The sequence below is a fragment of the Dipodomys merriami genome, unplaced genomic scaffold, assembly GCF_024711535.1.
Source record: "Dipodomys merriami isolate MVZ:Mamm:240054 unplaced genomic scaffold, mDipMer1.0.p SCAF_24, whole genome shotgun sequence".
Classification (NCBI taxonomy): domain Eukaryota; kingdom Metazoa; phylum Chordata; class Mammalia; order Rodentia; family Heteromyidae; genus Dipodomys; species Dipodomys merriami.
The window spans coordinates 17700693-17725560 of NW_027203826.1; the positions used below are offsets into that span (position 1 = coordinate 17700693).

The 24868-nt window shown below is 44.1% G+C and overlaps 1 protein-coding gene across 1 annotated transcript in view; it reads right to left on the minus strand.

The window, feature by feature from the left end:
* Nucleotides 1-6476: 6476 nt before the first annotated feature.
* The window catches only part of Npl (N-acetylneuraminate pyruvate lyase), a 30473-nt gene continuing 12081 nt past the window's right edge, over nt 6477-24868 (minus strand). Inside the window, exons 4-12 of the mRNA XM_070034304.1 lie at nt 23903-23990; nt 21512-21569; nt 20824-20899; nt 18570-18662; nt 15890-16038; nt 15738-15784; nt 14061-14145; nt 10562-10601; nt 6477-7654 (exon numbers count right to left, since the gene is read on the minus strand). Coding sequence (XP_069890405.1) covers nt 7470-7654; nt 10562-10601; nt 14061-14145; nt 15738-15784; nt 15890-16038; nt 18570-18662; nt 20824-20899; nt 21512-21569; nt 23903-23990 — 821 coding nt within the window. The 3' untranslated portion in view covers nt 6477-7469. The remainder of the gene's footprint in view (nt 7655-10561; nt 10602-14060; nt 14146-15737; nt 15785-15889; nt 16039-18569; nt 18663-20823; nt 20900-21511; nt 21570-23902; nt 23991-24868) is intronic.

Below are 24868 nucleotides of genomic sequence, written 5' to 3' on the forward strand. Positions count from 1 at the left end.
GCAAGAAGCCCTGGGTTTGATTCCTCAATACTACATAAACAGAAAAAGTTGGAAGTAGTGCTGTGGCTCAAGTGGTAGAGTGCTAGCCTTGAGCAAAATGAAGCCCAGGGACCAGAGTGCCCAGGCCCTGAGTTCAAACCCCAAGACTCAGGGAGAGGGGGTGTAAATAAGAGGACTTCTGGAGGTCCTTGGAGAGTACAGCTATCTTCTTACACTCCTCACAGCTTGTTTTCCTCTATATCTGCTCTGAATGACTGTAATGTCCAGGTTCTGTTTCTTGCACTCCATATCTACTATATCTGCACTATATCTTTCATAATTTCAATTACCATCTATCTGCAAATAAATTCGGCTATGGATTAATTACTTATGATACACATACCCTCTCTACCAAATTCTGAATTCTAATCCCCAATGTGATAGTATTTGGAGGTAGGATTGTATGGATATAATTGGGTTCAGATGAGGCCATGGTGATATTGATACCTTTACAAGCAAATGATGAGGATGGAGGCCCCTCTCTGTTCTGTGAGTGTATAACAAGAAGGCTACTGCAATCTGGGCACTAGTGGCACATACCTGTAATCCTAACTATTCAGGAGTCTGAGATATGAGAAGCCAAACTGGGCAAGGATGTCCATGAGACTCTTACCGCCAATTAACCACTAAGTGGAACTGTGGCTCAAGTGGTAGAATGCTGGCCTTGAGCAAACAAACAGAGATAGTGTTGGGCCAAGACTTCACCCCCCCACACACACACCTACAAACTAGGAAGAGGACCCTTAGCAGCAACCAACCATATTGGTACATACCAGTGTCCACAGTTATGAGAAAGAAATGCTAGTTGTTTAAGCCATGAGCCACTCAGTTTCACCTGAGAGTGTTCTGTTTCTGTCTCCTTTTCTAGGTGAAACAATCTGCCATGACAAACACTGACTCCTCTGGCCAGCAGCCAACTAGGATCTAAGGGCAGTGGAACAATGAAGGAAGTGAAATTGAAAGCAAATACTCCTGTCCCTGAAGAACCTAAGGATAAGTGAACCTAGGCCAATGATTCTTATAAACTGGAGATGAGTCTCATAGACTTTCATACCTAGGCTGGCTTTGAATGTTGATCCTCAGATCTCAGCTTCCTGACTAGTTAGGATTACAATTGTGATCAACTGATGTTGGCTCTTGCTTAGCTTTTTTGCTCATGAATGTTGTTCTACCACTTGAGTCACACTCCACCCTATGGATTTTTGCTGGTTAGGTGGATTTGTTCCTTGGATATATCTGCCCAGGATGGCAGATCATAACCCCCTGAGTAGCTAGGATTACAGGCATGAGCCATTGGTGTCCGGCTTCTATTTGAACTTTGAACCCATCAGTACATTAAACCATTCATTAGGTCAGAGCCCTCAGAATCTAATTGTCTCTGGAAATGCTATCACAGACACCCCCCAGCAGTGTGTCTTACTAATCTATTAGGCAATTCTTAATCCAATCCACATGACACTCAAATTTAGTGTTTTAGATATGTAATCACCTATCAAGAGAAAATAATTCTTCACTTCTGCCTGCTCTTTCAGAAGTAATTAAAGCCAAGAGGTTAGGAAGACTGGTTCTTTTTCTTTTTCTTTTGTCAGTCGTGGGGCTTGAACTCTGGGCCTGGGCACTGTTCTTCAGCTCTTCAGCTCAAGGCCAGCACTCTACCACTTGAGCCACAGCGCCACTTCCAGTTTTCTGGTGGCTAATTAGAGCTAAGAATATCATGGACTTTCCTGCCCAGGCTGGCTGTGAACTGGGATCCTCAGATCTCAGCCACCTTAGTAGCAGGATTACAGGTGTGAGCCACCAGTACCCGGCTAAGACTGGTTCTTATATAGGGACTCAAACTCAGGGCCTTGCGCTGTCCTTGGCTTATGCTGAAGGCTTTAGTCAACCTCTACTTCTGGCTTTTTTTTTTGGCCAGTCCTGGGACTTGAACTCAGGGCCTGGGCTCAGTCCTTGAGCCCCTTTGTGCTCTAAACTAGTGCTATGCTACTTGAGCCAGTGTTACTAGTTTTTTTTTCTGAGTAGTTTATTGGAGGTAAGAGTCTCACAAATTTTCCTTCCTGAGCTGGCTTAGAAACATGGTGCTCAGATCTCAACCTCCTGAGTAGCTAGGATTATAGGCATGAGTCACTAGTCACATCTGGCTTTTTCCTCGTTAATTGGAGACAGGAGTTGCATGGACTTTCCTGCCCAAGATGCTGTCTCAGATCTCAAGTCTCCCAAGTGGCTAGGATTACAAGGGTGAGCCACCAAAGCCCAGGTCATACAGTAAATTCCTTATTTATTTATTCCTTCATTCCTTATTAATTTATTTACTATTTTTGGTGCCCAAGTCCTGGTTTAAGCCAGTTGTGGGGCTTGAACTCAGGACTTGGGCACTGTCCCTGAGCTTCTTTTGCTCATGGCTAGCGCTCTGCCAGGACTGACCAAAAAAAAAAAAAAAAAAGATTTATTCTGGAACTACAGGCTGCCCCAGGCTAAGTCAGTCCTGCTCCCAGGTGGGAAAAAGGTAGCTTGCCTTTGGGCCACATCTTTTCTAGGGTAGGGGTTGGGAGAGGTGTGGCCAGGTAGAGGGAGGTGTGACTAGGTAAGGGGAGGTGTGGCCAGGTGGGAGAAGGGTGTGGCCAAATCGAATCCAGATGTGACCTCAGAAGATTCAGCTGTGACCTCAGCGGATGCAAATGTGCCAGTTGCCTAGGCAATGCAGGTACTGGGTGGAGACTTAGCTAAGAGAAGGGAGGAATCTGTCCTACCTTCCTAGGGTGACCTTACAATAACAAATTTGAGTCTAATTCATACTAGAGGTAACCAAGGAGACTTTGTTTTCTTACACTTCAGTTTGTCAGGTTTAAACTTATTGCATTAAAAAAAAAATGGGGAGGGGGCTGGAAGACGGCTTAGTGGTAGAGTGCTTGCCTAGCATGTATGAAGTCCTGAGTTTGATTCCACAGTACCACATACACAGAAAAAGTTGGAAGTGGTGCTGTAGCTCAAGTGGTAAAGTGCTAGCCTTGAGCAAAAGAATCTCAGAGACACTGCCCTGAGTTCAAGCCCCAGGACTGTCAAAAAGAAAAAAAAAAAAAAAAAAGCAAGCAACCCCTCCGTATATTATTTTTACAATAAAAACATTAAAAAAAAAAACAAGCAAGCAGGATTACCTCCTGTAATCCTACCTACTTAGGAGGTTGAGCTCTGAGGAACCAAGTTCAAAGCCAAGCCTGGGCAAGAAAGTCCATGAGACTCATCTCCAATTAACCACCAGAAAACCAGAAGTGGAACTGTAGGTCAAAGTGGTAGAGCACTAGCTTTGAGCAGAAAGAGCTCAGGGACAGTGCCTGGACCCTGAGTTCTCCCCTCACGACCAACAAAAATTAAACATAAAAATAAAAGATGGGGGACTGGGAAGGTGGTTCAGTGGTAGAGTGCTTGCCTAGCATGCATGAGGCTCTGGGTTCAATTCCTCAGCACTACATAAGCAGAAAAAGCCAGAACTGGTGCTGTGACTCCAGTGGTAGAGTGCTAGCCTTGAGCTGAAGAACTGAGGGACAGCACCCAGACTCAGAGTTCAGGCCCCACAACCAGCAAAAAAAAAAAAAAAAGAAAAAAAAAGATGGCTGAGATTTGAGGATCACAGATTAAAGCCAGCCCACGCAGAAAAATGTGCAAGACTATTGGCTCCAATTAACCTCCAAAAAAACAGAAGTATGGGGCTGGGAAGGTGGCTCAGTGGTAGAGCACTTGCCTTGCATGCCTGAGGCCCTAGGTTCGATTCCTCAGTACCACCTAAGCAAAAGAAAAAAGCCGGAAGTGGCGCTGTGGCTCAAATGGTAGAGCGCTAGCCTTGAGCTGAAGAGCTGAGGGACAGCACCCTGGCCCAGAGTACAGGCCTCACGACCAGACCCCCCCCCAAAAAAAAAAAACAAAACAAAACAAAAAAACAGAAGTAGAACTATTGTTTAAGTGCTATTCTTGAGCAAAAAACTTAGGGACAGGGCTGGGAATGTGGCTTAGTGGTGGACTGCTTGCCTCACATGCATGAAGCCCTAGGTTCGATTCCTCAGTACCACACACACAGAAAAAGCCAGAAGTGGTGTGTAGGCTCAAGTGCTAGCCTGAGCAAAAGAAGCTCAAGGACAGTGCTCAGGCCCAGAATGCAGAGTTCAAGCTCCAGGACTGGCAAAAAAAAAAAAAAAAAAAACAATATACAGACAAAACAAAAAAACAATAGCAAAAACAAAAAAGCCACTCCCCCCCCCCAAAAAAAAAACAACTCAGGGACAGCACCCAAGCCTGAATTCAAGCCCCAGGACAGGCACCAAAACAAAACAAAAACCAATGAACAGGACTGGGAAGGTGGCTCAATAGTAGAGCGCTTGCCTTGCATGCATGAGGCCCTGTACCACATAAGCAAAAAAAACAAAACAAAACAAAAAACAATGAACAAACTTTCCCAAAACTGGAGATACCTTAGCAAGGGAATTAAGATCCTTAAAAATGTGTGGTCTCAGAAATATAACAAGGGCTGGGAAGATGGCTCAGTGGTAGAGCGCTTGCCTTGCATGCCTGAGGCCCTGGGTTCGATTCCTCAGCACCACATAAGCAAAATGAAAAAAGCCGGAAGTGGCGCTGTGGCTCAAGTGGTAGAGCGCTAGCCTTGAGTTGAAGAGCTGAGGGATAGCGCCCAGGCCCAGAGTTCAGGCCCCACGACTGGACCAAAAAAAAAAAAAGAAAAAAAAAAAAAAAGAAATATAACAAATCAAAGAAAGGTTGGACAAATGGGATTGCATGAAGCTGCAAAACAGCAAAGCAAAGCAAAACAAAACAAAACAAAAGGTAAAAAAAAAACAAAAGGTAAAATATCTATATATTACCTTATAACTTCAGGGAACAAACCCTTCTTAGAAAAGACTTCTTCAGGGCTGGGAAGGTGGCTCAGTGGTAGAACGCTTGCCTTGAATGCCTGAGGCCCTGGGTTCGATTCCTCAGCACCACATAAGCAAAAACAAAAAAGCCAGAAGTGGCGCTATGGCTCTAGTGGTAGAGCGCTAGCCTTGAGCTGAAAAGCTGAGGGACAGCACCCAGGCCCAGAGTTCAGGCCCCACGCCGGACCCCCCCAAAGAAAGAAAAGACTTCTTCAAATTAGGGCTACCACAAAGAAACAGCTCAAACAATCTGGGAATAGCTGGATTCTACATGATTTGTCTCTGGCTTTGGGATATTAACAAAACCCCTTTATGAGTGAACCTAGGAGCTGGTTGTAAACACATGGAGTGAACTGGGAAACAGCAAAAAGCCTCTCAAAACTCAAATGTTTCCTGGTGGTGTATGTGCCCTAGCCACGGGAATTCCAGATTTAGGTAAGCATTTCATTCTGGGATGGGGGTGTGTGGCTCATGAGGTAGAGGGCAAGCCTAGCAAGCTTGAGACCCAGAGTTCAAAGCCCCAGACCTACTAAGAACAAAGCCCCCTCTATAATAGCACTGCACTTGCCAAGTTGACAATACAGTTAAAAAAGCAAGGCATTTCCACCAGAGAAGAGATAAATGTGTTCCCTCAGCTTATCATTTCTATGTAATATCACAGGTCCTTTATTTAAATCCATTCATGAGAACCATTCAGGGTGTCTCAAGAAAAGGAGTCTCATAAGGTGAAATTTTTAGCAAGGATTTATTTATTTTTGGTTGGTCATGGGGCTTGAACTCTGGGCCTGGGTGCTGTACCTCAGCTGTTCAGCTTAAGGCTAGCACTATACCACTTAAGCCACTTCCTGTTTTCTGGTGTTTTATTGGAGATAAGTCTCTCACGGGGCTGGGAAGGTGGCTCAGGGTAGAATGGTTGTCTCACATGCATGAGGTCCTGGGTTCAATTCCTTAGCACCACATAAGCAGAAAAAGCTGGAAGTGGTGCTGTGGCTCAAGTGGTAGGGTGTTAGTCTTGAGCTGAAGAGCTGAGGGACAGTGTCCAGTCCCAGAGTTCAGGCCCCCAACTGACAAAAAAAGAGTTTCAGGGAATTTTATGGCTGGGCTGGCTTTGAAACTTGAACCTCAGATCCCAGCCTCCTGAGTAGCTAGGATTTCAGGTGTAAGCTACAGCCACCTGGCTAGGATTCAAATGTTTTTCTGGTCTGACTCTGAAACACATTGAGAAAATTTTTTTATTTTTCTGGTCAGTTATGGGCTTGAACTCTAGGCCTGTCCCTCAGCTCTTCAGCTCAAGGCTAGCAGTCTACCACTTGAGCCACAGCCCCACTTCTTGTTTTCTGGTGGTTTATTGGAGATAAGAGTTTCACAGCCCTTCCTACCCAGGCTGGCTTTGAACCATGATCCTCGGATCTCAGCCTCCTGTGTAGCTAGGATTACAGGCATGAGCCACTGGTGACCTTCACCCTAGTCTAAGTTTAGTGTTTTACCACTATCACAAAATACCCAGGGCTAAGTACCTTTATAAAGAAAAGAGGTTTATTTAGCTCATAGTTCTAGAGCTTCAGTGGTATGGCACCATTTTCTTCTGGGCTCTGGTGAAACTTCATAGTGGATGGTGTCATGTGGCAGGAACATAGGTGAGTGGAGAGATCGCATCCCAGTCAGAAAGTCAGTGAAAACTGATGAGTCAACTCAAGCTGTTTTAACAACTTAGTCTTAGAAAACTCCTGAAGGAGAGCAGCAGTACATCTGAAGGGCTGTCCTCATGACTTAAGCACCTCTTAGCAGGTCCCATCTCTTAAAGGCTCTATCATCTTCTATATCATCACACTGAGAACTAAGTTTTCCACAGATGAACCCTTGGGGCAACAAACTACCTCTGAACCATAGCACCACCCGACAAGTCCCTTTGGAGGAACTAAAGCAAGTCCTCACCTGGCCCAGTCATTGGAGGGTAAACAGTACAAACTTATTCTGAAAGCAGAGCTGTGCAGTGGTGATGAAGACAACTCAGGAGCCAAGTGAGATGGTATGTAGAGTTGGACCATTTTGAATTTAGTATTAAACTGCTTGCCTAACTGCAACAGCTCAGAGTGTTCCTAGATGCCAAATGAATATCTATTAAAACCAAACTATGTGAGAGTCGTTTAAAATTAGAGAACTTTAAAATAATAAGAATTAGTCATCAAGATAATGGGAGCTCCCAAAGGCAGATGAAACTAAATTAATTACATTTTCTCCTGGATTCCCTTTTAGCCATACAAACCGAAAATTCTCCCCCAAAATTTTGTAAAATGAATGACTTAGGGCTCCTGACTCCTTTTAGAGATTTCCCCCTCCTATTCACAATATAAAATATGTTAGGCTCAAAACAGAGATTTAAAAACTTATTGACTGATGTGAGATTTCATTGGATAAGAGGTTTAGTTCATCTAAAAAGTCCCTGAGTAAAGAATATGCTTTCCACAGTAATTAGGCCTCAATATTCTCATGTTGATGGACAGAGAGACACTAGCTGCAAGCTTCCAAGTTTCCATCCTTTAAACCAGTGAAGGAAAGGAAATCCAGGCTCTTCAGTTTAGCTTCAGCATGATCAGTGAACTCCTTGGTGGCCTTCTGCAGTGGAAGCCGGGGTGGGCCCATTGGAATTCCAGAGACTAGACTCATGATGGCTTTAGTCTGTGACACTCCAAATCCTAAACAGGAAAAACAAGTGAGAAAACTTTATTTCCCTGCAAACATCTCAAAGAATAATAGGTCATATGGCAACAAAGGTCATATGCCCCCAAAGCAAGATAAAAGTTAATGGCAATCCTACCAAGGGTGTGTAAGGTGTTTAATTGACAATATGAAATTTTTAGTTTTTTTTTTCTTTCTTTCTTTCTTTTTTTTTTGTCAGTCATGGGCCTGAACTCTGGGCCTGGGCGCTGTCCCTCAGCTCTTCAGCTCAAGGCTAGCGCTCGACCACTTGAGTTACAGCACCACTTCTGGCTTTTTCTGCTTATGTGGTGCTGAGGAATTGAACTCAGGGCTTCATGCATGCAAGACAAGCACTCTACCACTGAGCCACCTTCCCAGCCCCAAAAATTTTAGGTTTGTTGAAAGGCTGTATGTCTTTAATTGATGTTGGAAGGTGTTCGAGGTAAAGTGAATCAAGCATCCAGGTATTTGAAATAAAAAAGCATGAAAGCTGGGCGCTGATGGCTTGTGCCTGTAATCCTAGCTACTCAGGAGGCTGAGATCTGAGGATCAAGGTTCAAAGCCAGCCCAGGCAGGAAAGTCCTGTGAGACTTTGATCTCCAATAAACTACTCAGAAAAAGTGGAAGTGGTACTGTGGCTCAAGGGGTAGAGTGCTAGCCTTGAGCAAGAGAAGCTCAGGGACAGAGCCCAGGCCTAGAATTCAAGCCCCAGGACCAGCAAAAAGAAAAATAAAAAATAAAAAGCAAACATGAAATAAGATCTAGTTTCTGGTGAGCAGTATTCATATATAGAGCAGTAATTTTGAGGACAGACATTGAGTCTACTCCATGCAATTTCAAGGTATGAATTCTCACATCTTCTCTATATATGGTATAGGTAAAAGTGAATTTTTCTTTTTTTCTTTTTTTGCTTATATGGTGCTGAGGAATCGAACCCAGGGCCTCAGGCATGCAAGGCAAGCGCTCTACCACTGAGCCAACTTCCCAGCCCTCAAAGTGAATTTTAGAATCCTGAAGTGTAACATCTGGAGCATTCAGTTTTTTCTGTGGAAACATATACCTATGCTCTCCTTGGATCTACTGTACAAAGCACAGGAGGAAAAGGCAGCATGAGAGCTGGGAAATGCAGAGATGACAAGATTCACATCTAAGGAGATGCTAGAAAATTCTGAAGAGACTTAGCAGTACTGTGGTTTGAACTCAGGGCCTTACACTTGCTAGGCAAGCACTTTTTCACATGAGCCATGCTTCACCAGCCCTTTTTTCATTTGGTCAGTTTTTGAATAGGGTCTTATGGTTTTTTTCTGGTTTAGCTTGAACTATCGTATTCCTATTTTCACAGATGGAAATACTGTCTGGAAGGATTAAGAGAGCTAGTTTAGAGTTCTGCTGGAATAAGGAGCAAGAAACATGATAGATGCTTTAGTAGTACTCAGGATGAGGCAGAAAGGCTTTTAATGGGAGTTGGCAACTTTTCCTAAACTTGACCCAGGTTCACTTGGCCCAAAGACCTATCTGTTGTAGAAACAGAGTGAATGGGGCTGGGAAGGTAGCTCAGTGGTAGAGCGCTTGCCTTGCATGCTTGAGGCCCTGGGTTTGATTCCTCAGCACCACATAAGCAAAAACAAAAAAGCCGGAAGTGGTGCTGTGGCTCAAGTGGTAGAGTGCTAGCCTTGAGCTGAAGAGCTGAGGGACAGCGCCCAGGCCCAGAGTTCAGGCCCCACGACCGGACCCCCCCCCCTCAAAAAAAAAAAGAAACAGAGTGAATGATAGGTAGAATTTTTTATTCATTGTGGAATAGGACATTCTGGAGAAGTTTTTCTACTTAATTCACTGTATTTCCCACCAGATTTCTTGTCATATTATCCAAACTTCTATCTATCTTAAGAATACTTGTGTTAATAAACTTTCATACTCTTGGGAGAGCTGTCAGTCATTCACAATTTAGTAAGATGTATATTCAAAGTATTTTCCTTGAAATAGTTCGGTCAAAATCACAGTTCAGTGGTAGAATTTCAATGAGCAGAAACAAATCCAGGGAGGGAATGCTAACACAAAAGGAGAAAGAACAGGAAATGGGGCGTGGCTGTGGGGGGGAGCTGCAAGCTAAAATGGGGGACAGAGATTTAGACAAGATTGGTAAAGATCTTTCAGCCTAGCTTACATGTCATACAGTTGCCCCTTAGGGTTAGTATTAGAAACAGAACTCTGGGCTGGACACTGGTGGCTCACGCCTGTAATTTTAGCTACTTAGGAAGCTGAGATTTAAGGATCACAGTTCAAAGCCAGCTTGGGCAGGAAAATCTGTGATACTCCTATCTCTGATTAACCACTAGAAAACCAGAAGTGGAGCTGTGGTTCAAAGTGGTAGAGTGTTAGCCTTGAGCACAAAAACTCAGGGACAGCACCCAGGCCCTTAGTTCAAGCCCCCAAACCTACATTAAAAAAAAAAAAAGAAAAAAGAAAAAGGAAAGAAAGAGAGAGAGAGAGAGAGAGAAAGAGTGAGAGAGAGAGAGAGAGAACTCTGCCTGCAACATAGCACTTAGAGGTGTTCTTGCTGGGTGCCAGTGGCACATGTTTGTAATTCTACCTTTTCAGGTGGGTGAGAACTGAGGATCAAAGTTCAAAGCCAGCCTGGGCAGGAAAGTCCATGAGACTCATATCTCCAATTAACTAGCAAATAGGTGGCAGTGAAGCTGTGGCTTAAGTGGTAGAGTCCTATCCTTGAGTATAAGAGCTTGAGCTAGTGCCCAGGCCCTGAGTTCAAGCCACAGCAACCACCTCTAACCCCTCCCCCACACAAAAAAATGTTATTGTTGAATACACTTCTTTCTCTAAAGGCTGGAATTCCATTTCCTTTACACCTGGCCATCAGCAAAGCAGGAATCAGATGTGGCACTTACCTAGTTTGATTACAAAGTTGATAAATCTCTGGATGCAAAACTAGAAAGGAATTAAGAAATCTGTAGTCAATCTTACCCAATTGAAAAAACAATTTATCTAATTTAGCAGTCAAATTAAAAACCTATGAGACATTTTCAGTTAATACCTTGGTTTTCTGAAGGTTTATTAGAATGGGGAAAAACAATCAAGTAAAGCTTGGAGCAGGTGGCTCACATCTGTAATCATAGCTATTCAAGAGGCTGAGATCTGACGATCACGATTTGAAGCTAGCCTAGGCAGGAAAGGCTTTTTTTTTTTTTTTTTTGGTTGGTCGTGGGACTTGAACTCTGGGCCTGGGCGTTGTCCCTTAGCTCTGCAGCTCAAGGCGAGCACTCTACCACTTGAGCTACAGCGCCACTTCCGGTTTTCAGGTGGTTTTATTGGAGATAGGAGTCTCACGGTCTCTCCTGCCCGGGCTGGCTTTGAACCGCGATCCTCAGATCTCAGCCTCCTGAGTAGCTAGGATTACAGGCGTGAGCCACCAGCGCCCGGCAGGAAAGGCTTTTATCTGTAATTACCTCCCAAAAAAGCTGTGGCTCAAGTAGTAGAGTGGTAGCCTTTCAAACTGGGGTAAACAGGGCTGGGGATGTTTGCTCAGTGAGAGAGGCACTTGGTCATCTAGCATGGGTGAGACTTTGGATTCCATCACACACAGTTTATATTGATAAAGAGAGAGATAGATAAGAATGATTCCTCTAATTAATGGATAACAAGTCCACTTGAAAATCAGAGTTCTCACAAATGTAGCAGTGGTACTCACTAGACACGTTGAAATGAACAATACAACTTGTGGGTGGGGATGAGGGAAAAACTGGGAGTAAGGGAAGGGATAACACTGTTCAAAAAGAAATGCACTCTTTACCCGACTTATGTAACTCTAACTTCTCTGTATACTACCTCTATAATAACAATAAAAGAAAAGAAGAAAATAAATCAAGCCAGGCTCACGCCTGTAATCCTCACTACTCAGGAGGCTGAGCCAGCTGGGGCAGTCCAGGAGACTTATCGCCAACAAACTACTCAGAAAAAGCTGGAAGTGGCACTGTTACTCAAGTGGTAAAGTGTTAGTAATGAGTACTAAGAGGCTCAGGGACAGAGCCTAGGCCCTGATTTCAAGCTCCAGGATCAGCAAAACAAACAACAAACAATCCCCCACCCCTCAATTCTCAATTATTTGCTTTCAACATTGCTCCTTGGGTTTCAACCTGAAATCAAGCTGAAATCAAAGATCAAACATTCTATGATTTTTGGCATATGACTCAAAAAATGTTCAAAGAATTGAGTGATACTGTTGTACTAGGTTTTTTCTTTTACATTATCTATGAATTCATATGATAAGATTTCAGAGCACTTACTTCTTTAATAACAAAAATCATAAAGAGTTTTAATGTGGAACTTGAACACATTCAGGCCAGTGGTGTTTCCTGGAGCTTCTACTACATTACATGCTAGGCGATAAGCTACTAGAGTTGGTGCTCTGCTTTCCCAGGAGATGGTGCTGTTGACTAGAGCTTCTGGGCAGTGGGGAAAAAGAAAAGCCCAGAAAAGCCCAGAGGAGCTGGGATTGTAAATTGAAGATGCCATTGTTTTATTCTGGCCTTTGTGACCTAGATTACTCTGGAACTCACCTCTGACCTGTCCCTTCTCTTCTATGAAGGCTACAAGCCTGTGACTACTAGGATTTATTCCTCCTTATGACTCCCAGATACCGGTGCATTCCTGCATGGGGAGCCTGGCTGTACCCCCCAGCTCCTTACTGTGTGACCTCAGTCTGCATCAGCTATTGTGGGCCTAACATGCTCATGTTTTCTGCTCAGCCAAAATAGAAAATAGAGGGAAAGCAACAACCTTAGCTCTTCTTTGCTGGGACTCCTATTGCTGTACCTAACTTTGTTTTTCTCCACTTGGATCCAGGATGCTCAAGGACTTCTATTTTTTGTTGTTGTTGTTGTTGGATGTGGGGCTTGAACTCTGGGCCTGGGCACTGTTCCTCAGCTCTTTAGCTCAAGGCAAGTGCTCTACCGCTTGAGCCACAGTGCCACTTCAAGTGGTTTATTGGAGATAAGAGTCTCACGGAGTTTCCTGCCCAGGCTGGCTTTGAACTGCAATCTTCAGATCTCAACCTCCTGAGTAGCTAGGATTACAGGCTTGAGCCACCAGCGCCTGGCACTCAGGGACCTCTATAAATAGGACATCTCGCCGGGCGCTGGTGGCTCACGCCTGTAATCCTAGCTACTCAGGAGGCTGAGATCTGAGGATCGCGGTTCAAAGCCAACCCGGGCAGAAGAGACCGTGAGACTCCTATCTCCAATAAACCACCAGAAAACCGGAAGTGGCGCTGTAGCTCAAGTGGTAGAGCGCTTGCCTTGAGCTGAAGAGCTGAGGGACAGCGCCCAGGCCCAGAGTTCAAGCCCCAAGACCGACAAAAAAAAAAAGGGGGGGGGGAGGGAGTAAGGTTAGGCACCTTTTTATTCTTAGACTGGCAGGGGCTGAAGAACCTGGGTTACTGCCCTATCTTGCTTGGTGAGGGTCTGAACTCAGAGGATGCTGTGGTGTACAAAGGCATTGGAGGGTCCAAAGCCTCTCCCATAGCTAGAACCAGCAGCTCCATTATGCTACCCTTAGCATAGAGCCTCTGTTGTGCAGTAACAAAGCTGTCTGGAGGCCTGTGTTCCACTCCTCACCCCCCCTCTCATTCATAAGTATCAAGTCAATAAAGCATTGACCCCCATGAACAAGGTGGTGTAAAAAAAATGAGTCCTACCTCTCAAAAGTAAAATTGCATTTTACTTTTCTTTTTTTATGTACTAGGGATTGAACTCAGAACTCTGGGTCTGGGCGCTGTCCCTCAGCTCTTCAGCTCAAGGCTAGAGCTCTACCACTGGAGCCACACTGCCACTTCTGGCTTTTTCTGTTTATGTGGTGCTGAGGAATCGAAGCCAGGGCCTCATGTTTGCAAGGCATGCACTCTACCGCTGAGCTACCTTCCCAGCCCCTGAGCGCTGTCTTTCAACTCTTTAGCTCAAGGCTAGCACTCTACCACTTGAGCCACAGCACCACTTCCGGTTTTCTGGTGGTTTATTGGAGATAAGCAGCTCACGGATTTTTTTCCTGCCCGGGCTGGCTTTGAACCGCAATCCTCAGATATCAGCCTCCTGAGTAGCTAGAATTATAGGCAAGAGCCACCAGCACCTGGCCATGCTTTGGTTATTTTTCATATAAGGTCTTACTCTTTTTGTTGAGGCCAGCCTCAGATTTCAATACTCTTACCTCTGCCTCCCATACCTAGGATTACAGGTAGATAATTAAGATCCTTTCTAGAGTCATTCCTGTGTGGAACCCATAGGGGACACAGATAATGAGGACAGGTCCCATTCTAAAGAGATAAAGAGGGGAGGAAGGACCCTCAAGGTGGGAAGGAAAAAGGCTGGATTTATGTGAAGAGAAGACAAGGTTTACCTGATAGTTCAGTGCTGAAGAGAAGTCCTTCCTTTCAAAAGCCTCCAACATCTGGTTTGTCTTTTTTCCCAGGTAGTTATAGGTACTACAAGACAACAGTAAATATTACAGGTTCAATAACTCAATGGGAAAGGTCCAGCCTTACACAACTTTCTGCTAATCTAAAAACTGCAAATGACATATACAGCCTTCATGCTTGTAATCTTAGCTACTCAAGACTATGATCTGAGGATTGCAGTTCAAACCCAGCTGGGGCAGGAAATCGAATTAAGAAACAAACAAACTGAAAGTGGAGCTGTGGTTCAAGTGGTAGAACCCTAGCCTTGAACAAAAAAAAGCTCAGGCACAGTGCCTAGATCTTGAGTTCAAGCCCCAGGATCAGGAAAGGGAAAGAGAAGAGAGAGGGAAAGAGGTAGAGTGAGAGAGAAAGAGAAAGACAGAGACAGAGAGACAGAGAGAGTTCCTGGAAGAGCAGGTGGAGGATGACTTGCCTTGGCTGGTCCTTTGTTGGTCCTGGCATTTATCCTCTATGTAGTCAGTTTGTATTCTTCCTCTTGGGTTTTATGCTGTTTTATTTATTTTGTGCTTGTACTGTAGCTTCAACTTCGGGTCTTGAGCTCTCCCTAAGTTTTTTGTTTGCTGGTCCTGGGGCTAAACTCAGGGCCTGGGCACTGTCTCTGAGCCTCTTTGGGCTCAAGGACTCAAGCTCAATGCTCTACCACTTGAGCTACAGTGCCACTTCGGGCTTTTTCTGAGTCATTTATTGAAGATAAAAGTCTCACAGACTTCCCTACCCCGGCTGGCTTTGAAACGTGATTCTCAGATTTCAACCTCCTGAGTAGCTAGGATTATAGGCGTGAGCCACCAGTGCCTGGCTTCTTGCTAAGCTTTTTCACTCACAAGTGCTGTCTAGTTCCAGCTTTTTGGTGGTCAATTGGAAATAAGTCTTGTACTTGTCTATCTGGGCTGGCTTTGAACTGCAGTTCTCAGAGCTCAGCATTCTGAGTAGTTATGATTAAAGGCACAAGCCACTGACACTTGGTTCCATTTTCTGGTATTTTATAATGTACTGTCTTTTACATAAACTACTTTGCATGGATTTCTTTTGTTTGTTTGTTTTTTTGGGTCTGGTCATGGGGCCTGAACTCTGGGCCTGGGCGCTGTCCCTCAGCTCTTCAGCTCAAGGCTAGTGCTCTACCACTTGAGCCACAGCACCACTTCCGGCTTTTTGCTTTTTGCTTATGTGGTGCTGAGGAATCGAACCCAGGGCCTCGGGCATGCAAGGCATGCGCTCTACCACTGAGCCACCTTCCCAGCCCCTTTGCATGGATTTCTGTTATTGTAGCCAAATTTCTGACAAAGCCAGCATGGGTCCATCCTTAACACACGGATCACAGGGCTCTCCAGAGCCAAGAGCAGGTCCTGTAGAGTTACAGCCTCTGTGCATATCTCAACTTACCATGCTCACCTGTCTAACCGATGCCTGCAATGGATAGTTCTATATAACAACAACTGAGTTTATAGTTCATTGCTAAGTCCTACTTAATTTTCTTCCACTGAATGGATGTAGGACTAACAGGTCACTTCTAGAGGAAAGGATTACATGCAAGACATATACTGGGTGCCTTTATGGGAGATTTCAGTTTGTATTTCCTGGGAAAGAGGAGTCATGCTTACCTGCCCACGGCTCCTGTTGCTCCCATCACCAGACCACTCAACAGTTGCTAATATGAAATAGACAGAAAGCATTCACTCTTATGCCATCATATAAAAAGCTCCATGAATTGCTTTGGAGGGAAAGACCTAAACAACACTATGGGGTGACTTACCTCATCCACCCCAAAGAGCAAAGCAAACTGTCGCTGCTGATTCTGATCAACACACTGCCCGAAGTCCAAGAGATCGGTGTCACTGAATTTCAGTCCTTGGAAGGTGGGGATCTTATCCTGAATCCCATCCAACAACTCCTCAGCACGAACTGTTCAAAACGGGATGCTTCATTAATCCACACAGCAGCAGAAAACATGTACCCTGGAATCAGCACTGAGCTGCCATAGCTGCTGTCTGCCAGAATTGACTGCCAATGGAATAATCTCCTGCCCTTCAGTAGTATCCCCTAAGTACATGTCAAACGATAACCTTAAACTTGCCATTCCTTGAGGAATGGAAATGTTAGATGGTATTTGTGATGCCTATACAATGAAGTTTTTGTAAAATCCTAAAGGAAGTCGGGAGCAGGTGGCTCATGCCTGTAATACTACCTACTCAGGAGGCTGAGATCTGAGGATCGAGATTCAAAGCCAGCCTGGGCAGGAAAGCCCATGAAACTCTTTTTTTTGCTGGTTGTGGAGCCTGAACTCTGGGCTGGGCGCTGTCCTTCAGCTCTTCAGCTCAAGGCTAGCACTCTACCACTTGAGCCACAGTGCCACTTTTGGCTTTTGTTCTGCTTATGTGGTGCTGAGGAATCGAACCCAGGGCCTCATGAATGCAAGGCAAGTATTCTACCACTGAGCCACCTTGCCAGCCCTCCATGAGACTCTTATCTCCAATAAACCACCAGAAAACTGGAAGTGGTGCTGTGGCTCAAGTGGTAGAGCGCTAACCTTGAGCTGAAGAGCTGAGGAACAGTGTCCAGGCCCAGAGTTCAAGCCCCACAACTAACAAAAATAATAAAAACAAAAACAACTCCCCCCCGCCAAACCCACAAAAACCCTAGAGGAGGCGGGCACTAGTAACTCACGCCTGTAATCCTAGCTACTCAGGAAGCTGAGATCTGAGAATTGCAGTTTAAAGCCAGCCTGGATAGAAAAGTTCATGAGACTCTTATTTCCAGTTAACCACCAGAAAATTGAAGGGCAGTTGTGGCTCAAATTGGTAGAGCAAGCACTAGCCTTGAACAAAAGAGCTCAGGGAGGGCTGGGATGTAGCTCAGTGGCAAAGCGCTTGCCTAGCAAGTGCAACGTCCTGGGTTCGATCCCCAGTACCAAAAAAGAAAAGACAAAAAAAATACAGTTAAAAAAAAAAATCCAAAGAAAAAAAAAACAACTAACCCTTCCGGCTGGGAAGGTGGCTCAGTGGTAGAGCGCTTGCCTTGCATGCCTGAGGCCCTGGGTTCGATTCCTCAGCACCACATAAGCAAAAAAAAAAAAGCTGGAAGTGGCGCTGTGGCTCAAGTGGTGGAGTGCTAGCCTTGAGCTGAAGAGCTGAGGGACAGTGCCCAGGCCCAGAGTTCAGGCCCCACAACCGGACCCCAAAAAAAAAAAAAAAAAAAAAAGAGCTCAGGGAAAGCAACCAGGCTCTGGGTTCAAGCCAAATGACTGACCAAAAACAAAACAAAAAACAAAAGAAGCAACAACAACAACAACAACAACAAAATCCAAGCCCTTAAGCCAGTCACTGGTGGCCCACACTGGTAATCCTAGCTATTCGGGAGGCTGAAATCTGAGAATTGTGGTTCAAAGCCAGCACAAGCAAGGCTGGAAGTGGAACTGTGGCTCAAGTGGCAGAGTGCTAGCTTTGAGGAAGAAATCTCAGGGATAGTACCTAGGTTCTGAGTTCAAGTCTCAGTACTGGCACAATAAATAGACAAATAGATAAAAATAAAAAAAACTTCTAAAGGACAGGGTTCAGGTTTCTGGTTGCTGAACGCATGGTATACCTAGAGAGAACATGGAAGCCCCACATTTCTTCTCATCTACCTATGCATCTCTTCTTCCGTGTACGTGGTAGTAAAATGGAGTAGTTGGTAAAGTGTTTCCCTGAGTTCAATGAGCTGCTCTAGTGAATTAATCAAACCTGAGGAAGGGATTGTGAAAACCCCAACTTGCCATTGGTCAGAGTGGAGGTCCCAAGCTGGGACTTGAGACTAGCAGTTGAAGGGGGACAGACTCAGGGGACTGAAGCCTTCACCTGGCGGGTCCGCTGTCTTCCGGTAGATAGTGTCACAATGGCGTTGCATTACTGTACAGAGAGAAATCCCCTCCCCACCACAATCCAACATCTTGATTTTGGTGACCAGAGATGAAATGTTTTATGAAACACGTGACAGTAAGAAAGACTTTTTTTCCTCAGATAATTTATAAAGCACAGTCTTGGGCTGGAGATATAGCTTAGGGCCAGAGAACTTATCTAGCATATATAAGGCTTTTGGTTTGCTACCTAGCATCACCAATAAAGAAAGAAAGAAAGAAATGCCACCTAATTGTAAATATCTCCTACTGTATGTAGGAGTCAGAGAAGAGATCACAGTAAATTCCTATGTGAGAGATACTGAGAATTCCATAACTGCAAAGTAGACACAGCCCAACTTCTAAGGGGTTTGCAGTCCCATATGGAAACTAAGGACGCCAGGTGTTTGCTAGAAGAGCCTAGAATCCAACTTGTCTGTCATGGTGTGCGTCTGTCATGGTGTGTGTTTGTGGGACAGTGTGAAATGGAGTGGGGATTGCTTAGTGAAACAGATATGAAATATGAAAATTGGAAACAAATACTAGAAGAAGCAACACTTACTCTTTACCCCTGTCAAGGCAGGAATATGATAGTAATAAAATGGCAATTCAGGGGCACTGGCAGCCACCTCCTTTAGGAAATTAACCAGGACATCTGAAAGAACAGAAGAAAAAGTCATGGCGTGACCAGGTGTATAAAATAGTGACTTTCCTTAAAAAAAGAAAACCATCCAATAAAGTGTAACCACTCTTATCATCTCTCATATTGCCACTGCAATGTCTTTGAAAGTCATTTCATTTGAAGACGAGGTTTTCTTTCTATAGACATCTACATAAGGTGAATATTTTCCTACTGTAGCAGACTACTAAAAATTGTTGGTGGGGGTATATGTCAGTGTTAAGTGCATAGTTAGTCTGCTCAAGGTCCTGGGTTTGATCCCAACAACAACAACAACAACACCACACACACAAATCATGCACTAAAAGTCTCTCAAGGCTAGGACTCTTCCTCTTGAGCCATATGCCACTGCCAGCCTTTTCTGTTTACATGGTACTGAGGAACTGAACCTAGGGTTTCATGCATGATAGGCAAACAGTCTACCACCAAGCTACACTCCCATCCCTGAAGATCTTTTTAAACAAAGTTTTAGCAGGCTGGGCACCAGAGGCTCATGCCTGCAATCTTTTATTTATTTATTTATTTATTTATTTATTTATTTATTTATTTATTTATTTATTTATTTATTTATTTTTGTCAGTCATGGGGCTTGAACGCTGGGCCTGGGCACTGTTCCTCAGCTCTTCAGTTCAAGGCTAGTGCTCCACCACTTGAGCCACAGTGCCACTTCCAGCCTTTTATGTTTATGTGTTGCTAAGGAATCGAACCCGGGGCCTCATGCATGTGAGGCAAACACTCTACTGCTGAGCCACCTTCCCAGGCCCTATGCCTGCAATCTTACCTACTCAGAAGGCTGAGATCTGAAGATTGCAGTTTGAAGCCAGCTGGGGCAGGAAAGTCTGTGAGACTCATCTCCAATAAACTATTCAGAAAAGGCCAGAAGTGGCACTGTGGCTCAAGTGATAGAGCGCTAGTGTTGAGCATGAGAAGCTCAGAAACAGTGCCCACACCCTGAGTTCAAGTTTTAGTGGGGTTGGAGCTTAGTTGGTAGAGCACTAGCCTGTGCAAAAGTATCAGGTACTGAGTATGAGTCCTGGTCTTGACAAAAAAAAAAAAAAAAAGAAGTTTTAGAAAAACTGTTCATGTAAAAATTTGTAAACCACATGGAAAATATTTGTAAAACCATATGAAAAATATTGTTAAAGTCTTCATTATAAATGTCCACATTAGCAATATTTCACTTACCTACATTAAATATTTCCTATCAACAGAAGGCAATATGATTTCAAGCAAAAATTCACTTGGCAATGGCTTTAATTATGTATACAGATAGAAAGCTACAAGTGGAGGTTTGGCTCTGCTAGCCTTGAGCAAAAAAGCTAAGGGAGATTGCTTAGTTCCAGAGTTCAAGCTCCAGTACTAGCACAAAAGGAAAAAAAAAAGAGGACATGGAATTTCAAAATGATCATCATATATACTTCTCTTTTTAAAGAAAAATAATTCCATCCTTTGACATGTGGCCCAGAAACCCTATGTAACTGATTAGACCAGGAGTCTACACCTGACCCAAATACAAGCACTTGGCAATCAGAATTACATAGATGATCCAGTTAGATTACCTGGCAAAAACAATTGAAGTGCTAATTTAATGCAATCTCTGTTATGGATCTAGGAGAGCAAATATTCCAGGGATACACTGTGTCTTAAAACCTTCATGCCTCAGCCGGGCGCTGGTGGCTCACGCCTGTAATCCTAGCTACTCAGGAGGCTGGGATCTGAGGATCACGGTTCAAAGCCAGCCCGGGCAGGAGAGACCGTGAGACTCCTATCTCCAATAAACCACCAGAAAACCGGAAGTGGCGCTGTAGCTCAAGTGGTAGAGCGCTCACCTTGAGCTGAAGAGCTGAGGGACAGCGCCCAGGCCCAGAGTTCAAGCCCCACGACCGACAAAAAAAAAAAAAAAAAAAAACCTTCATGCCTCTAGCTTAGCCCTTTATGAATTGAACATCAATATTTTCTTTTTTTTTTGGGTCTGGTCGTGGGGCCTGAACTCTGGGCCTGGGCGCTGTCCCTCAGCTCTTCAGCTCAAGGCTAGCACTCTACCACTGAGCCACCTTCCCAGCCCCAACATCAATATTTTCAATGGAAGCAAGAAGCAGGCAGTGTGAGGCACTGTGCACTTGGAGCCAGCTCTTACCTTTGCTCCATGGCTTGAGAAAGAAAGGTGCAATGACAGCAATGCCATCGGCTCTTATTTCTGCAGCATGTCGGGCCTGTAGAAGAAGAAAGACCACACTACAGTACCCATTTACTTTTTCTTTAAAACCAGTAGTTTTTAACTGTTTCTGCCTTTGCCTTTTGCTCCACCTAACCTGCTAATCAATTGCTAAACCTACAGTGATCTAATTATTTGTGTGCTTGCTCCTACGTTCTAGGTAGAGTGTATCTAGAGAAAGTTTACCAATTTGGTGCCAAGTGGTGGGATGATAAATTTCTAACTAAAAACTAGAAAAAACAATTGGTTTGTAGCTTCATCGAACAATTCTGCTATAATTCAACTTTCTTCCCCTGCTTTAAGGCAGCAATTACCAATGACTTCTTTCCCTTACTTCCAATCCCTTCTGTCCAGCAGAGCGCTTTTGCTTTCTACCTCAGAAAGAAAACAGAAGTTGGCTCAAATTCTCCTCTTTATCTACATCTTGGAGGAAGGTCTCCTGCCCTGCAGGGGTCACCACTTTGATTTCTGCTTGTCAACGGTGATTTCCTGAGGTCTCACACCTCCTCTAGTCAGCATTGCCTACATACCAAATATATCCATGACAATACTAATTTCAGCAGAAAAATGGAGGTCCCCTGAGTCATTGTTCTCAGATGGGTCTACATACCAGTTCTTGTGACTCCTTCAAGCTCAGTGCCCCTACGTGAATCACCACCTGGTCCAACCTGCAATAGAGAAGCATTGTAAGTTGTCTAAAGTTTAGAGGACATTGGAAGGCAGCACCAGCCTTGTCTGTGCTTGTTTATGCAGTTAACTGATGCCTTATTCATTTCAAGATTATCTAGTTTTGCTATGATTGATCTTAAATGAATCAATTAAAGAGCATATGATAATATTTTGCCAAATAAAAATATTTAATATACAAATAACAAAAAATCAAGACATTGTATTGTAAGTGCAAACACTAAAAAGATACAGTGGTATTATGCATAAACATATCTGGCTTGAATTAGAAAATTAAAATTAAATTGTCTCTTTCTTCTCACTTTATGAAACGTCTCCATTTTGCTGCTGCTGTTGACTATGACTACTACCTGATGAGAAGTGCTTGGGGATTATAAGCTGGCAGTGCATTTAATGTCATGTATTCATTCAATGGTTATGTGGAAAGAGAATTTTTGTACCCCAGCCAGGATTCTATCAGAATAGAATAATAGAATCTTCTATCCAAAGTTATACACACTTCTCTCAGAAAGCTTAGAAATAGAACTTTTTTCTAATCAAGAGCTTCATTATCAAAGAAAAGATAGGAGCTAGAAATGTGAGCAAAAGGGCTTTAGTAGGCTCAAATAGGCAGGTGTAAGGAACATGAGATCAGCTTCCAGGAGGTATTCTGTATAAATACTCCAGACCTTAGTCTAGCAAAAACAGTGGTCTTTTCTATCCTCTTGAAGGTAATAATAGGTTTAGGATTGCTCCCCCATACTTAATCACAACAAACTGAGGTAGAAAGAATAAGTTAAGAGAAGCCTAGCTGGAGGCTGGGAATGTGGCTTAGTTATAGAGTGCTTGCCTAGCATGCATGAAGCCCTGGGGTTGATTGCTCAGTACCACATAAGCAGAAAAAGCTGAAGTGGTGCTGTGGCTCAAGTGGTAGAGTGCTAGTCTTAAGTAATAGAAGCTCAGGGACAGTGCCAGATCCGTAGTTCAAGCTGCAGGACTGGCAAAGAGAGAGAGAGAGAGAGAGAGAGAGAGAGAGAGAGAGAGAGAGAGAGAAGTTTAGTTGGGCACAATGGCTCAAGCCTATAACCCTAGCTATTTGGGAAGCAGAAACAGTGGTAGAATCATGGTTCAAGGCCAGTTTTGGGGAAAAGAAGTTCTCAAGACTCCATCTCAGCCAATGGTGGGTGGGGCAGCATACATCTGTTATATTCTCTTGGTGACTTGAGGAAGCACAAGGTGCCAAAGACTTCACCCTTCCTTTAAAACATTTTCTATTGGCTTTAAAAGCTGCGGTGCACGGGGAACCTAGAGGAGACTGATGATTCTTATTGAGAAGAGGTGAAAGAATGAGCTGACTATGCAGGAAGTGGGAAAGCTGAGATGTTTATTCTTAGTCTCCTCTTTTCATACATTGCCCCAGGTTTTTAATCTGCTTGGACTGAATACCTGACCAAAAACTAACTGAAAGCTGATGGATCACTTGGAAGTGCTTTGGGACACGCTTGGCATATGATTTTAGAGTATTTAACGTGCTTGGAAGCCATTTAAAGATCCCTAAGGAGCCAGGCACTGGTGGCTCATGCCTGTAATCCTAGCGACTCAGGAGGTTGAGATCTGAGGATCTTGGTTCAAAGCCAGCCTGGGACAGCACCTAAGCCCAAGCCCAGAGTTTCCCTGTTGGCCTGAAACAGAGACTGTCAAGGTAAAACCCAGGCCTTCTTGGGAATCTTTTATTCAATTATTTTTTTTGTCAGTCGTATGGCTTGAACTCTGAGCTTGGGCGCTGTCCCTGCACTCTTCAGCTCAAAGTGAGTGCTCTACCGCTTGAGCCACAGCACCACTTTGGTTTTCTGGTGGTTAATTGTAGATAAGAGTCTCAAGGACTTTCCTGCCTGGGCTGGCTTCAAAGCACGATCTTCAGATCTCAGCCTCCTGAGTAGCTAGGATTACAAGTGTGAACCACTGGTGCCCGGCTTACCTCAGATCTTTCGCTTCCACCTAAACCAGTAATTATCATCACTTTCTCCATGTTTACCCATTTATCAGAACAGGCATCAACATCTGATTCCCCATTACTTGCACAACAGCCTGAGGGCAGAGACTTATCTCAGGGGCTCAGCATTGTACCAGAATCGTGAAGAAATGGATCCTGTACATGGATAAGAGGGTTTCCCATTTCCAGATGGGAGCAGGGGTGCGTGGCAAATGGGCTGCCCCCTTTTCGTTACACGGAAAGGAAGGGGGATCCTCTTCCAAGTGCTGGGAGCCTCAGGGCCTTGGCTCATCTTCCCACTCTTGATGACACAGTGTATTTCATCTCTGCAGAGCCACTCACTTGTTCCTCCCTTGCGTCACCCACTCCTCTGCAACCAGGCGACGTTCAGACATGCTCAGGGACAGGCCTTCTCCTGTTGTGCCATTCACTGTTTCAAACAAACAATCAGTCAGTCAGTGGGACTGGCCAATGGTGTTTGCTCTCCAACCCCAACTCTAGAGGTGCAGTGCCCTAAATCCCTGCTTGAGAAGGATTTTACTTTGTACCACTCATTTACTTTTGTAGGCTCAGAGAAGGGGAGGTGTTTGAGCTGTAGGCAGAAGAGGTCAGGCACCCAGCAGTCAGTCACCATCCCCCTCTCCACAGCAAAACAGAAATCATTCTTGTTTATAGAAGAAAACATGAAGTCAGATATACCAAATAAGTTAAGTGAGTTCACAGCTGTGTTTCCTTGGAAGAAAAACCCACTCAAGGAGTAGTGTGCTCCTAATCCCACACAAAGGCTAGTTCATCCACTAGTAGATATTGTTCTTAGGCTTAAAATCTTCAAGATCTGATTTTGTTTTTTGATCTACGGTCTTAATATACAGCCCAAGCTGTTTAGAACTTGACTATATAGCACAGGCTGGTCTTGACCTTGTGACTACTCAAGTGAAGGGATTATAAGCATGGGCCACTATATGTGGCCCGATTTTTAAATTAAGAAAAAATTCATTTTTTTTTTTTACTATTTTTGAAATGAATGGGCAAAATGCTTGCCCTATGATTTCCTTGTGCTCTGCATTTAGAGTATTTCTTTCATTCACAATTTGAAAAAGCTCAGATAGGGACAGACTAGAGCCCATTCTGAAGAGTGCTCAGGAGAGTTGTTACATAAGAAGGCTTCACTGTTATTCAACACTTCTTGGTCAAGTGACCTAACAAAAAGGCTGTATCTGAGGCATAGATTTGTCATCTGTAAATGATGAAAAGAATACCAGCACACCACCAAATGAAATGATTCCTTGGAGGGGCACTATTGATTTA